At 38.7% G+C, this 12,948-nt stretch overlaps 1 protein-coding gene across 3 annotated transcripts in view; it reads right to left on the bottom strand.

Moving 5' to 3' along the window:
- Window positions 1–846: 846 nt before the first annotated feature.
- Window positions 847–12,948, bottom strand: part of TSNARE1 (t-SNARE domain containing 1) — a 427,700-nt gene continuing 415,598 nt past the window's right edge. For all 3 annotated transcript variants that reach the window (XM_067292261.1, XM_067292263.1, XM_067292262.1), the window contains one exon: window positions 847–1,231. Coding sequence is in view for 1 of the 3 variants with exons in the window: in XM_067292263.1 (XP_067148364.1) it covers window positions 1,223–1,231 (9 nt within the window). In the remaining 2 variants the exon portion in view is untranslated. The remainder of the gene's footprint in view (window positions 1,232–12,948) is intronic.

The following is a 12,948-nucleotide window of genomic DNA, read 5'->3' as shown; positions in this document are numbered from 1 at the left end:
TCAAAAGCACCTGAAAGATTTCTCTAGGTATTTTCTGTGCTCAAACTTTACTGACTAAAGACTGTCGGCTTTCTGAAAAGAAAGAGTGTAACAGAAATCAGTGCAGCAGGTGAAAATCTAGTTTAATATTTTTAGTCTTTTCTAAACCTTCATGGCAACCAACATTACATATCATATAGAGCTAGTTGCTGTTTTGTTTTTTGGTGTTTTTTTTTTCTAGTGAGACATATTTTGGCCAAAAAATGGAACTTTCTATGAAGAATCGACAACATAGCACTTTGTGAAATTCTCTTCAATACTTCCTATGACATTTTAATTAAAACCATTTTTGAAATGTTTTATTTACTGGAGGAAAACTGAATTTAGAGTACATGACACATTTAAAAATGGATTTAAATGGCATTTTCAATCATGTTTTCAGCAGAAAATATTGTGGGGGGAAATGGAACAAAATCCCAAGAGCCGGATTCATTGAAATGTATGGAATGGAATCAAATTAAAAAATCAATATTTTTTTATGACATGCTTTGCCTGATTTTTTAAGCAGATTAAAGATCTTTTACTTTTTGAAAAAAAAAAAAAGAAATAGTATGTCTTAATGTTCATTTGTCCTGCTTTTTCACTACTGTTTCTCACAAATAAATGTGTTATTCTGAGCATGATCCCATGATCATCTAAGCACCTAACTGATCTGTTTGCAGATGGCATATGTAATTATGAAATGGCTTAATTCTGATCTGGCAGAGCAAATTTTAAAGCAGCAGTGCACAGTATAAGAATCTGAGCTAGATGATGTTTAAAACTTCCCCCAAAACAGCCGAAAAGAATTAAACAAAACAAATTGACTTGCATGGTTTAAAATGAACAAAAGTAGAAATCATGTTAAAAACACAAACAAGAAAGACGAATTAACAGCTACAGATCTTACAGCACACTAAATATCAAGTTTGAAGGCAAAAAAAAAAACCATTTGCCAGACAGAGGATACAATTAAAATCCATAATACAAGGTCAAACACAGGTTATGTCTCCAATGAAGGAAATAACAGGGAAAACTTATTCACAATTATACTAATACATGGTATAAAACTTAGCTTGTCTTTCATACAGTTACAGTGTTTATTGGTTATAGCAGTTTTGATGCAACATAATCAGTAAAGCAGACGTTGATGTAGGGCCTGAATGTGAAATGCCTTGAGAATCCATTCCACTTCCTGGGGTGATCAGGGGCTCTGCAAAAGCAAAAACAACTGATAAGTATTCATGGGATTCCCAGAGATTTGCTGATACAAAGTTCTTGCTGATGGAAGGATGGCTACTCAAGATGGTCCCAAAACGCATAATCAACAATCAAGTAGACGCAATCTCAGAAAAGCGTTATTTTGCTGATTCTAGTCTAAAGTAATTGCAGAAGTAGGAGTGGGGAGGCTGAGGGTAGAGATAAAGCAAATTTATAAGAAAACATTGAGTATAGCCTAATGTAACAAGAAAATGAGTGGATTTTGTATTTTCTTCAATGCTAGCAGCTCCCGTATCGGAGGATGATGAGTCTAGTTTTCAGAAAAGTGTTTTCCTGCATGGCGCTCTAAGTATAGAAGCTATAGTGTGGTATTGATTCACTTCACAATATCTAAGAAATATTGGTCTACTCTTTATTTTTTTCCATACAATGAAGCCAGTATGCATTTTAACTTAATAGGAAATATTCACCTTACCATGTGTACATCTCTACAATATAAAACATTTACACTGTATAATGTAGGCAGTTAATGGAAAATAAGAAGTAAGGTGGGGTTTTTTATGAAAGTGTACGTTTCTCTCCAATTTTTATAAGAGAAGCCTACTATGATGACCTCTAAGATCATGTCAGCACAGTAGTCTTCCAAGGCTAGACAAATTGTATTTTTGCCCTCAATGACCTGTCAACCAGGCCTAGATATTTGTGGTAAGCATCAACATGGAAAACATAAGCAGGCTTTTGTAGTGTTTGCATTTATTTTACCTGTTCTTCTTTACTAATATTGTCTGTATTTATGCTATGGCAGAAAATCTGCTCCTGGTTGTAATCAAGGGAAAGGATAGGGGTGGAGAAATTGTCTGTTATTATTAGGAAGCAAATAAATGATCACAACTAAATTTTTGGTCATCTACTGCTGAAAACCTTAGAAATTTTTTATCTTATTTTATTTTAAATATGCTTTACTGTAAGCCATAAACCAACAAGATGTTAAAATAGAACAGAGATTAGACTTCCCCCAAGCAAATAAAATGCAAAACCATACGCATAGTGTTATTAATGTCAATTATGAACATTGATCATAATGTGGTATTATTTAGATGATCTTCTGAAATCAGACATCCATTCTGTGCTGTGCCATACGTCTAAAGCATAGAAGACAGCTCCTGCCTTGCATTTACATAAACACTGCAAACAGCTAATACAAACATCATCTTCTTTAGTGAGAAAGGGTTCCCTTCTGGAGATGGCATTCATCTCAGCCAATTTAAGGTGTAAATATGTTCACCTGAGTATCTGTCCAGGCTCCAGCAACAGCAATTACAGATATAATCAATACAGTCAATGTTTTTTTAGGGTGGGGGTCATTTGAATAAAGACATCAACTTTAGAATGACCTAAATTTCACTGACTGTATTGACGAGTTCTGCATTAACTACAAAGAGATATTCAGGATGACTTTCTCTGATGCAGAAATGTACACTGTGGGCACCTACATTTGGTTGTATAAATTTAGTAGTACGAATCCTACTAATATTACGAAAGGATTTGCTAGAGTTACTCAGACAAGTGAAAAGGATCTGGAAAGCAGATGAACACCAGTAATCATATAACCCTTCCAAACACTTTGCAACCACCCCCACTTTCCTGTTCACTCTTAACACTTGCCCAATCTTTCTTCAAAGAAGGAAGGCTATAAAAAGAGTGAAAAGATAACTACATGAAAAGAAAGGAGCATTTCTATAGGTGTAAATTAATTATTATGTTCACTGCCTACGCAAGTCACAGAATCACAGAGCAGTTAAGGTGAGAAGGGACCTCTGGAGGTCATCTGGTCTAACCCCTCTGCTCAGAGCAAGGTCAACCAGAGGAAGCAGCCTAGAGCTGTGTTCAGTCAGATGTTGAATATCTCCAAGTATGGAGGCTCCATAACCTCTCTGGGTAACCTCTTGCAGGGTTTGACCACACTCACAGTATAAAAGCTTTTTCTTATGTTTAAATAGAATTTGCTGTATTTCAGTTTGTGCTCATTGCCTCTGGTCCTTTCATTGAGCACCACTGAGAAAAGTCTGCCATCTTCTTTACCTTCCCATCAGCTATTTATACATAATGATAAGGTCCCCCTTGAGCCTTTTCTTCTCCAGACTAAACAGTCTCAGCTCACTCGGCCTCTCCCTGTCTGAGAGATGCTCCAGTCATCTTTATGGCAAGTCTTGCTGGACTTGCTCCAGTATGTCCAGGTCTGTCTTATATGGGGGAGCCCAGCACTGGATGCAGCACTCCAGATGTAGAGGGGAAGGATGACCTCCCTCAACCTGCTGGCAGCGCTCTTCTGAAGTCCAGCGTGTCAGTATCACAGAGCTGCCACGTGGTTGTCTACATTTCTTAACATTGTCCTCCTCAGTGCAGAGTCATTCAAGCCAAGCAATCAAGGACTGCTCCACTCAAATGCAATCTACCTGTAAAGGACTGATTCAAGTTAATCATTTAACAGATGCCTTCCTTAAAAAAGCTGGCAGTGCTCCTTATGAGGACTATGTGTGCGTGCAAGTTTATGTGTAAGTGCACATCCGCCTGTGTGTGGGAGTGGAGGAATGCAGCCCAATCCCATTCTGAAACCTTGGACCGGCTTTTTCTCTGAGGACTGGGCTGAAGGGCACCATATGCTTGACATGAAAGCAAACTCCACTACCAACCCAAGTCATTTCTTTTGGCAGGCTGTGCAGCTAGTGAGCATTATGAATCTCGATTTGTAGGCAGGGAAAGTGCTCAACATCACAAAAGCCATTTAAATTAGAAATAGAAAATCTGCAGACTTGGGTCTTGAGTGTAACAAGAGAGGGTCTCCAGAAACAGTCTACATATACAGATAAATTGGGCCAGTGAACCAACAGATTTAATATATGTTTCTGGCTTAGTTGAGGGTAAAAATGAGTTATTTTGAGTTATAGGAAAAAAAATTGTTTTTTTTTTGTTTAAAAAAGATTTTTTACTGGTTGCTGAAGTAGGGATACTAATGCTGAGTTTAGTAGTTCAAGTCACGGACTACACAATCTTGTGTTAGTTACTGCACAAATTTAGAACAAAATTACAATCCCTAGCTCAAAAAAAATATTAAAAATTCTTTTGGGGCAGACTTGATTTCTGGGGAACTTATCTGGTAGAAACCTAGGTGACTTCACACTTTGAATGTCCACATTTCAGTGAGTAGTTTATATTACCTTCCTAGTCAAATTTAACCTGATTCTTCACATCCTAAAGTAGATGTCTAAAACAGGTCAGCTGAGTTGCATTTCTCATGTTTTCCTTTTTTTATAGTGAAATATGAATTTAAATACAGTCATATCCACACTTGGAATTGAATCTTTTAAAGTGAGATAGGAACCCAAATTCCTCTAGGGTTATATGTCAGCTACATACAAAATTTTAGGATTTAAGTTTTGTATTTGGACACATACTGACCAATTATGTAGGACATTAGGGCTTGATCTGGCTTATGGGTGTACCCCCTAACTGTTTCCAAGAAGAGACATGCTAGAAGCAGAGTGAAGAGGAAGGGACTTGAGGATGTAATCCCTGACTTTGGTGGGAAGTCATTATTATATGCTTAATTGCTGAATGATGAGTTTTCAGGGTAGAATAAAGAAGAGGTAAAAAAGATAGAAACAAAATACCAAAACAGTGGTGCATACCATCTCTTTGAAGCTGAAGCTAATCAGACACCAGATTAGTCTGAAAATTGCATTACTGACATTGTGAATCTCCTAGATTAAGCTTTTATCTGAGCCTTTGTTCAAAGACATTGTAGGATGATGAGATTTTGCTCACAATAAAACCTGCTTTTCCATCAGCTAAAGTTACTCTTTTTTAAAGTAGTTCTTCCCACTAATTTTCCAAAGAAGTAAATGATACACACTTTTCATTACAAAAATCTTCTTAGACATTTCTCTAATGCACAATTGTCCACAGCACAAATGCTGCTGTTGAATTCAGCCACACTGGACATTGCTGCTTAGAAATGAATTAGAATTAGGCTGCAATTTTAACAAAACTCCTTATGACGGACCTAATAACCCAGGAGTCTTCTGTCAGAAGAAAATGAGATGGCAGGGTGATGATATGCTCCATGCAATATTGCTTCATATTCATTTAGCCATTTATTTCTCCTGTGCATTCTCCTAACTTTATCTGTGGGACCAAGCAACCATCTTTGATTCAATTTCACTAAAATAATTTATTTTTCCTTTGAGAAATATACCTTGATAGAAATCCTGATCCTTTGGAAGTTCAGAGGACTTTTGGCCCTGATGTCAATGGCTTAAAATTTAGCTATTGGAGATTACTGGGAATATAGGAGTTTAACAGGCATATGTTGATATTAGTCCATGGACATCTTTTGGGGGCTACCTCAAGTATAAGAAATAGATGTATCTTATGGTTAGTGCAGACTGATCCATGAATACTCCTAAAGCAAAACTAAATCAAGAAAAGAGATGATACTGAAAAAAAGAACCCAAATCCCATAGTACAGGCATATTTTGATGAGTCCAAGAGAGTTGTTGCCTCTGTAAGCCAGGCCAATGGGATTCACTACATAAAAGGATATCACAACCATTTTCCAGCTTCATGCTAGAAAATTAGCATGTAGCTAGTGAGAATTTACTCCCATGCATTGCTAATTCTGAGCTGTAAAAATTTGTCTTAACAAGGCATATTCCCTATCAGTATTGCAGTACTTGGCAAAGTAAGAAAAACAGAACTAATAAGGCAATGTAGAACTATAAAAAAGCTCTGTAGTGGTGTCAGTCTGCACCTGAAAGTCAGAACTGAGGAGCTCTGGCAGAATTATGGCAAAAACATAATAGGTAATGTTGTATTTCAGGCCTGAATAGTGCTAGCTGGACTTTGGAAAGTGTGAGAAGCTCCATTTCACAACAAGATGAAATGTCCAGGGCTTGGGAAGTCACACATAATGGATGAGAACAGAAGGGGGGCAAGGGAAAGAAGTAATTTACCCCATTCCTTTAAAACCAAGTACTGCTATGGAAGTAGCAAGACTATATGGTAATAATATGCCACCAACCCTTCAGCCCTTCAACCCTTCAAACCTCATGATTTGGTATTGGCTTCAACGATTTTTGAATTATCTGATGTTGAACATGTGCAACATCAGATAATGATATCAAAAGCTCTACTCTGATTAAATAACAAGCGACATATCAAATCTCAGCAGTACTCTCTTATCAGATTAAAAAGAAGGGAAAAATCTTCTATTTATGAATGAACTGACCTCATTTCTTCTCCCCTCATGACACACTGTGTATAGCAGAGCTGTGTATGCTTCAAAGGTCATTAAATAGCTCTTTAACATGACAATGATTAATCCAAACCATAGTTGCTTTTCAACCTCCAGTAAGTTCTTATTATTTGATTCATGCAGTTGACAGAAGCACTGAATACCTTGTTTTGAAGTTGTGTGAAGTGTAAAAATTGGATTCTGACAAGTTCTTCCAATAAGCTCTGATAGGAGCCTCCAGGAGCTACCTGAAGCACAAATTTATGAGCTAATGTAATTCACCAAAGACTCACTGACATTTTACCAGCTTTGTCTCTAGCCAATTATTTTGGTCCCTAAAGCTTCACCTCCTCCAACTCTTTGTCTATACCACCTTCTTTAGACCATTGATTATTAATGCTGGCCACAGTGTTCTAACTATTTATATACTCTTCATTGTCTTATGTATGGGTTATTCTCACGTGTGTTGCTTTAGCTCAGGGTCCTCCAAGGAAGCTGCAGTGTGCGGTGTGTTTTCAGAACAGAAAAGAAAAGGAAGGAAATATGAAGATTTGTCCAAAACTGACAGACAGAAACATGTAAGCAAACAATCCCATTCTCTGATCAAGGTGAGCTTAAAGGAAGAACTCCTTCAAGACTATGCCAGTGCAAGGCTGGAGGGAGAACCAACCAAAAGCAATCAAAAATAAAGACTTGCTTCTTCTCTAGGGTGAATGTGTTGAGGTCACAGCCCTCAAGAAGATGCTTTCTCCATAAAATGTTTACTCATTTTCTCCCCATATTATCTTTCTTTTAAAAGCATTGCCATGAGACTTCCCAAAGAAAATCCTTCCTATTTGGGATGTTCATTTGCAACTCTCCAATGACGAGCTAAATGCACTTCTCCAGAAACGTCTTCTTCAGAACAATGAAACGCACAGGATTGAGTCTCAAGATGGGGTTATCAGTGGCAAAAGGATTATGACTTCATTTAGTTGCCTTGAAAAAAGGTTAAAATTGCCAGCAATGCATGATCTAAATCTAAGTGACATTAAACAGATGGCACTGAATAGCCAAGAAAATAGCACAGGTCGTTCTCCATCAATGAGCTCTGTTTGCAGTTTAAGCTGCATTAACTTTGCTCAGCTGCAAAACACAGTCTTTTTCTTGCGTTAATCTTTTTGTGTTTAGTTGGAGGGCTTTGGGTGTGGAGACATCGTTAACTTAAGAGTGAGAAATCCTGCTTCATGTGAAGAGGGAGAAAAGGAGAACATAGCACAGAAATCCTGGAAGTGCTGGTGTTTTGGGGCAGCATGTTTCCTCCTGTCGCCGCGCAGAATGAACAGGTGAATGATTTTCTTCACTCTTTTGCAGCTGGGGTGGTTTTCAGGCAAAAGCTACTAGCAGAGATCAGCAGAGCCTGTGCTCCCACTGCACCTCTTTAATCAGACTTCTACGGTAATAGAGGTAATTTGAAGGTGTTGTCTTACCAGGCCTGTTTTCCTCTCTTTTACTTCACCTTCAGAGTGCCCCAAACCAATCTGAACATTTGTTGTTGTTTTTTTTTTCAATTGTACTTTGACCTCCTCATCCTCAGGAGCAATTTAACATTTGAGCCAGAAAGTACAAATCTCCATTCTCCTCACTTCATTGACAAGCAACTGGAGTCTCACTTTCCCTTGAAACCTGCCAGACCTTTTTTGGTCTGTGTAGTCACTGCCTATCTTTCCCTAGAAAGACTCCCATACTCACTTTTGGCAACTCCTGTTGCGTGGATGGAGGGAGGTAGGAGAATTAGCTTTAAGAATATATTGAATTATTTTGGGAAGCACTCAGGATAACGCAGAAATGAGAGGCATCAAAAAACACCGACCAGATAAGACATCACGTGCTGGTGACGAATAGAGACTAGATAGCAGACCTGGGGAATCATCAGTCTGCACCAATGTGTCAGTCTTACCTTCCTTTGGAAACGTGCAGGATTACTGACATTCGACTTTCAGCTTGGAGTAACTATCAGGAGCAAAGATGCTGACTCTGATAAAAATGTGCCTGGTTACAGGGAGAGACAACTGCAGGGAAACGGGTGCTTAAACACGACAGTACGTAGCCTTAGTCTGCCTCGCGTGCAAATCACTCCGTGCCCGTTCAGCGCTTCACTGCTATTTTCCCATTCCTGAAAATCTGCCAAGAGCCATGGGGAAATACCAGACTTTCACCTTGCAGCAGCATTTAACTATAGAGCGAGCAAACCAGAGTTGTAAAAGGTGACAGAAACCTTTAAATTCTTATTCAGGTGGAAGCAGAAATAGAGCTGATAATTCCTAAAAAAAATCCCGCAGTAGATACACAGCATGATTAACATTAAACTACAGCTATTTCAGCTAGGTGAACTGGAACTGAAAGCTCTGTGATTCAGTAATGGGATCCAGTAGAAAAAGGGCGTGATTTTGGCAGAACTAGAGAAAATCAGAGTCGAAAAGTTGACCTGTCAGGAAAGAAAAACACAACGGGACTATGTACACTGTGCAGCAGTTTTGTTGTCTTACACACAACAGATATTTCAGTGCAGCAGCCTGGCTTATTTAAATGCAATAAGTACCTGCCTGAGATTTTGCTGGGGCTTGGGTTTTTTATTATTTATTTATTTATTTTTGGCAGAGAGGGGAGGTAACAAAAGTTCATCTATTTAACTATGAGGGTAACAGGACTAATTTTAGTTAACAAGGGCAGGGACGGAATGGACAAAAATTCTAGTACTAAAATTTGAAGTGAAACTTAAATAATGTTTTTGTCAAGAATACCACTGGAAATAAATTGCTGCACACAGAACTAATTAAAGACAGAACTAGTTAATCCTATGGATGTTAAAATAACACCGTTTTTGCATCCATCTGAACCCTAGCTATTTTTAACTCTTGGGTGATGTTGTTTATACACACATATGTCAGTGTTATTCCTACATATGGTGCCAGGGCTGAAACAGTGAATGGAAGTATGCTTCACATCATTGCTGCGCTTACTTGTTAGCAAAAAGTACTAAAAGAACTAAAAAAAAATTAGCCCATTAGCAGGGAGATAATATAGGATACACAAGGGATACTAAAGTAATTGGTCCCTGCATCAGAGCAAAAGTTAGTGGCAGAAAAAGGCAGATATGTCGAGTTCACTCTGATAATTATAGATAACCGTGCCATGCCTTTTGGATGCCTGTTCGTGGTGCTAAAGTTTGGTCCTCAGTTGATGGTAAGAATAATACAGCTGACTTTCACTTTGACCTCTCCCACCCTCCGTCTAGTCTAGGCTGTTGAAATATTCTGTCTATTGGAGGTTTCTCCCTTTTGCTACTGCCCCAGAAGATTAAATAGGGAACGCTATGGATGAGATTATATTCATCTAAATACAAATTCTCCGGATCAACAGAAGTGACTCTCATTTTCCTTAACAGTGACTGGAGGGAGAGAAGCACTGCTGGAGGATAATTCAGATCACCTCTAACTAAGTCTATCTAACAGATCAGACAAATTGCCATTTCAAGATGTCTCTATCTCCTCACTAGCCTGAAAGGGAGTCACAGGTGATGAGTCAGGCTTAAATGCCTAAAGTTAAGTGAAATTAATCTCGTTCCACTTGTTTTATATTTTGCTTCAAAAAAATATATAAATTTTTTTGCATTATCTCCTTCTGTTCACAAGCTTTAATGATTTGCCTTGTATATTTGTTCTATAAACAAATCATCAGTGGCCAGTTACATTAGTGTGGTAACCACTACTGTAAACAAAAAAAGCCTGTCCTCATAAAAAATGTGCCTTGGAAGTGATAAGTTCTGCTTTTTTACTTAGCGATCACACAAAGTGTGGTGTTCCCATTTTCATATGGAGACCAGATTATCCTAGTTCCCTTGGGAAGTACTGCTGGAAATATGGATAATCATTAATAAGGGACTTTCAGGGTAAAAGTTATTGAAAGCCATCTTATGAAAATCTGATAATTTCTGTGCATGGATGTTCCATATAATTGTCTTTTTAGATAGCAAAGCAACCCTCTCCCCTAATATGTCTGTTCTCCTGAAATCCTCACCAAATGTGGAAGAATTTCCATGGCTTCAAGGAGAGAATGGACAATTATTTCAACGAGAGATCTGCTCTGAGTTACTAAACAAGCAATGACATCAGGAGCCCCTGAGCAGAAAATAACTGGAGTTAATAACTGGAGAAAATAACTCTTTCAAAGAGAAAAAGAAGTTTCCTGAGAAAGCGGAATAACCATGAGTAGTCACTGAAGAGTGGGTTATACATTATATATTCTGCACCGTGCCACTGGTACCATTCATGTGAATGGAAATCAGATTTTACTTACTTTTTACCATCTACTATAAGGGATTAACAGACAAAAGAGGGGTGATGAAGTATTTAAGGGCTCCAGGAGACAAAGAGAAAACTGTTGGGTATCAAATAAGCCTTTTTATAGCTAAAGCCTGTTAAACAAAAGGCAGAGGAAAGAAAAAGTGGAATCCATTTAATTTTATAAATGGATCTTGGATACCAGAGTGACCAAGGTCTTTGACATGCTTAGCATAAAAGTGAAAAATCAGCTTAGACAAAACACATGGGAGTAAACTGTAGGGAATTCCTATGAATCTGATGGATGGAAAGGGGCTTTTGAGCTATCTTGTCTATGTCTGTAGACGTTCTTTGAAAAGCAGAATAATTTTTGCGGTTGTTACTACGCAGTCTTCCCCATCCGGCGCAACTGAGAGCTCCACAGACAATAATAATTAGCAACAAATTTTGGCACTGCCTCTGCCTTTCTCAGTGTGATGTTTCTGGAAGTCACATTCACTGTGACTGAATGGAAGCCTACACATCCGTGCACTCACCCAACACGAGGAGCTCCTCTCTGCTCAGATACAGAAATTCACCCTTGACAAGAATGACAGCGGCATTGAAAAAGCAAACAAACAGGCAAAGAAATAACAAACCCACAATATTTATAGTCAGTTCTCTGCTCTGTTCCTGACCTGCAGTTGGCAGCAGTTGGGCGGATCAGAATAAACTCAAATTATGCTTTGCCGAGTCTCTGTTTAGAGGTCTTTTTGTGCACAAAGGCCGAGAACGCCAAATCCTGAACATCTCGTGCTTGCGTGATGGTCAGACGTGGTCGCCTTTGGTGGTATGGCCTGCAACCTATTGCATATCTCTCCTTGGGGCTCATAATTGTTGCAGTGGCCTGAGGTTATTGCATCCTCTGACCTATTGTGTAGCGGTATGAGATCACCCCAAGATAAATTCAGGATTCGAGAACACACAAGTTTTGGGGCACATTCCGTGGAAGCACATGCCCTCTTCAGCCTCTGTGAAAGTCATCCCTCAAGGGGAAAGAACACGGATACCCTTTCACTCCCTGTAAATCTTAGACTAGTAAAGAACTAATTAAAGAAAACCTAATTAACATCAACAGTGCTAGAGGCTTTTGTAACATGGACATTTCTTAAATAGAAACTAGATTTCCAGCCTCATCAGTGATTTCAGTAAAGTCATTTTATTTTTCATTGCAATTGATTGTCAAATATATACAGTTGGTCACCATATCTGAGCTGAGCTAGTCCCTCCATGAAGTGGACTAAGGAGACAACAAGCCCTGCCTTGTTATGGACTTTGGTCTGGTTACTTTTGCCTTCTGCCTTCTCTATACTGATTTCCTACTTGTTTAGAGGTCGTAGACTTCTGCAGCATGACACTCAAGTCCATCACTTTAAGTGAGATCTAAAAGCACGCGATTCCTTCAAATCTTTCCCCCTCACTAAAGCTATATTGCATCTGCATCTTGAAAAAAACAACTCCCTCCTCCTCTGTAACAGATGGTGCTGTGTAACTCAGACTATAAGCATATCTGTAGCAGCAGTAATGAACTAGGAAAGCTGGGCAGACCAAGGTGGGAGGGATCATGAACAAACACTCAGGAGACCACTTTCCCTGTTATTCCCGATGGTGGGAATGAAGGAGATATGAATCATTATGAGAAGGATGGGAACACTCATTGATACGTCAGGCTGTATTTTAGACCAGCCTTGTCTTCTTTTTCCTTTGCTGAGGAATAGCAAATATTTAAGGGGGAACTGTGATGCTACTTAAAAAGCACTTACCTAATTAAACCTTAATGCACAGATCTATTCACTCAGAGATGCACTCTGTGATGCTCACCACCTAAGGCTATACCTCAGCCATATGGTACTTTAATAGATACTAGCAGAGGGAGCCCTTTTTATTTTTTAACAGATGGGTGGATGCTAGATACTGGAGGGAAAAAAAGTCAGGGAAGAGAATGAAGAAAGAAAGACAAAGTTCAACAAATGAATTCTTATTGAACTCTTCCATGTTTGCCCAGAACAGCTGGAGGTCTTGTTTCTTCCTTGCCCTAGAAAGAGGAACTTCTGT

Source organism: Apteryx mantelli, chromosome 2, assembly GCF_036417845.1.
Source record: "Apteryx mantelli isolate bAptMan1 chromosome 2, bAptMan1.hap1, whole genome shotgun sequence".
In the NCBI taxonomy this organism is placed as follows: domain Eukaryota; kingdom Metazoa; phylum Chordata; class Aves; order Apterygiformes; family Apterygidae; genus Apteryx; species Apteryx mantelli.
The sequence above is the reverse complement of the archived record's forward strand: the minus strand, read 5'-3'. Positions and strand labels throughout refer to the sequence as shown.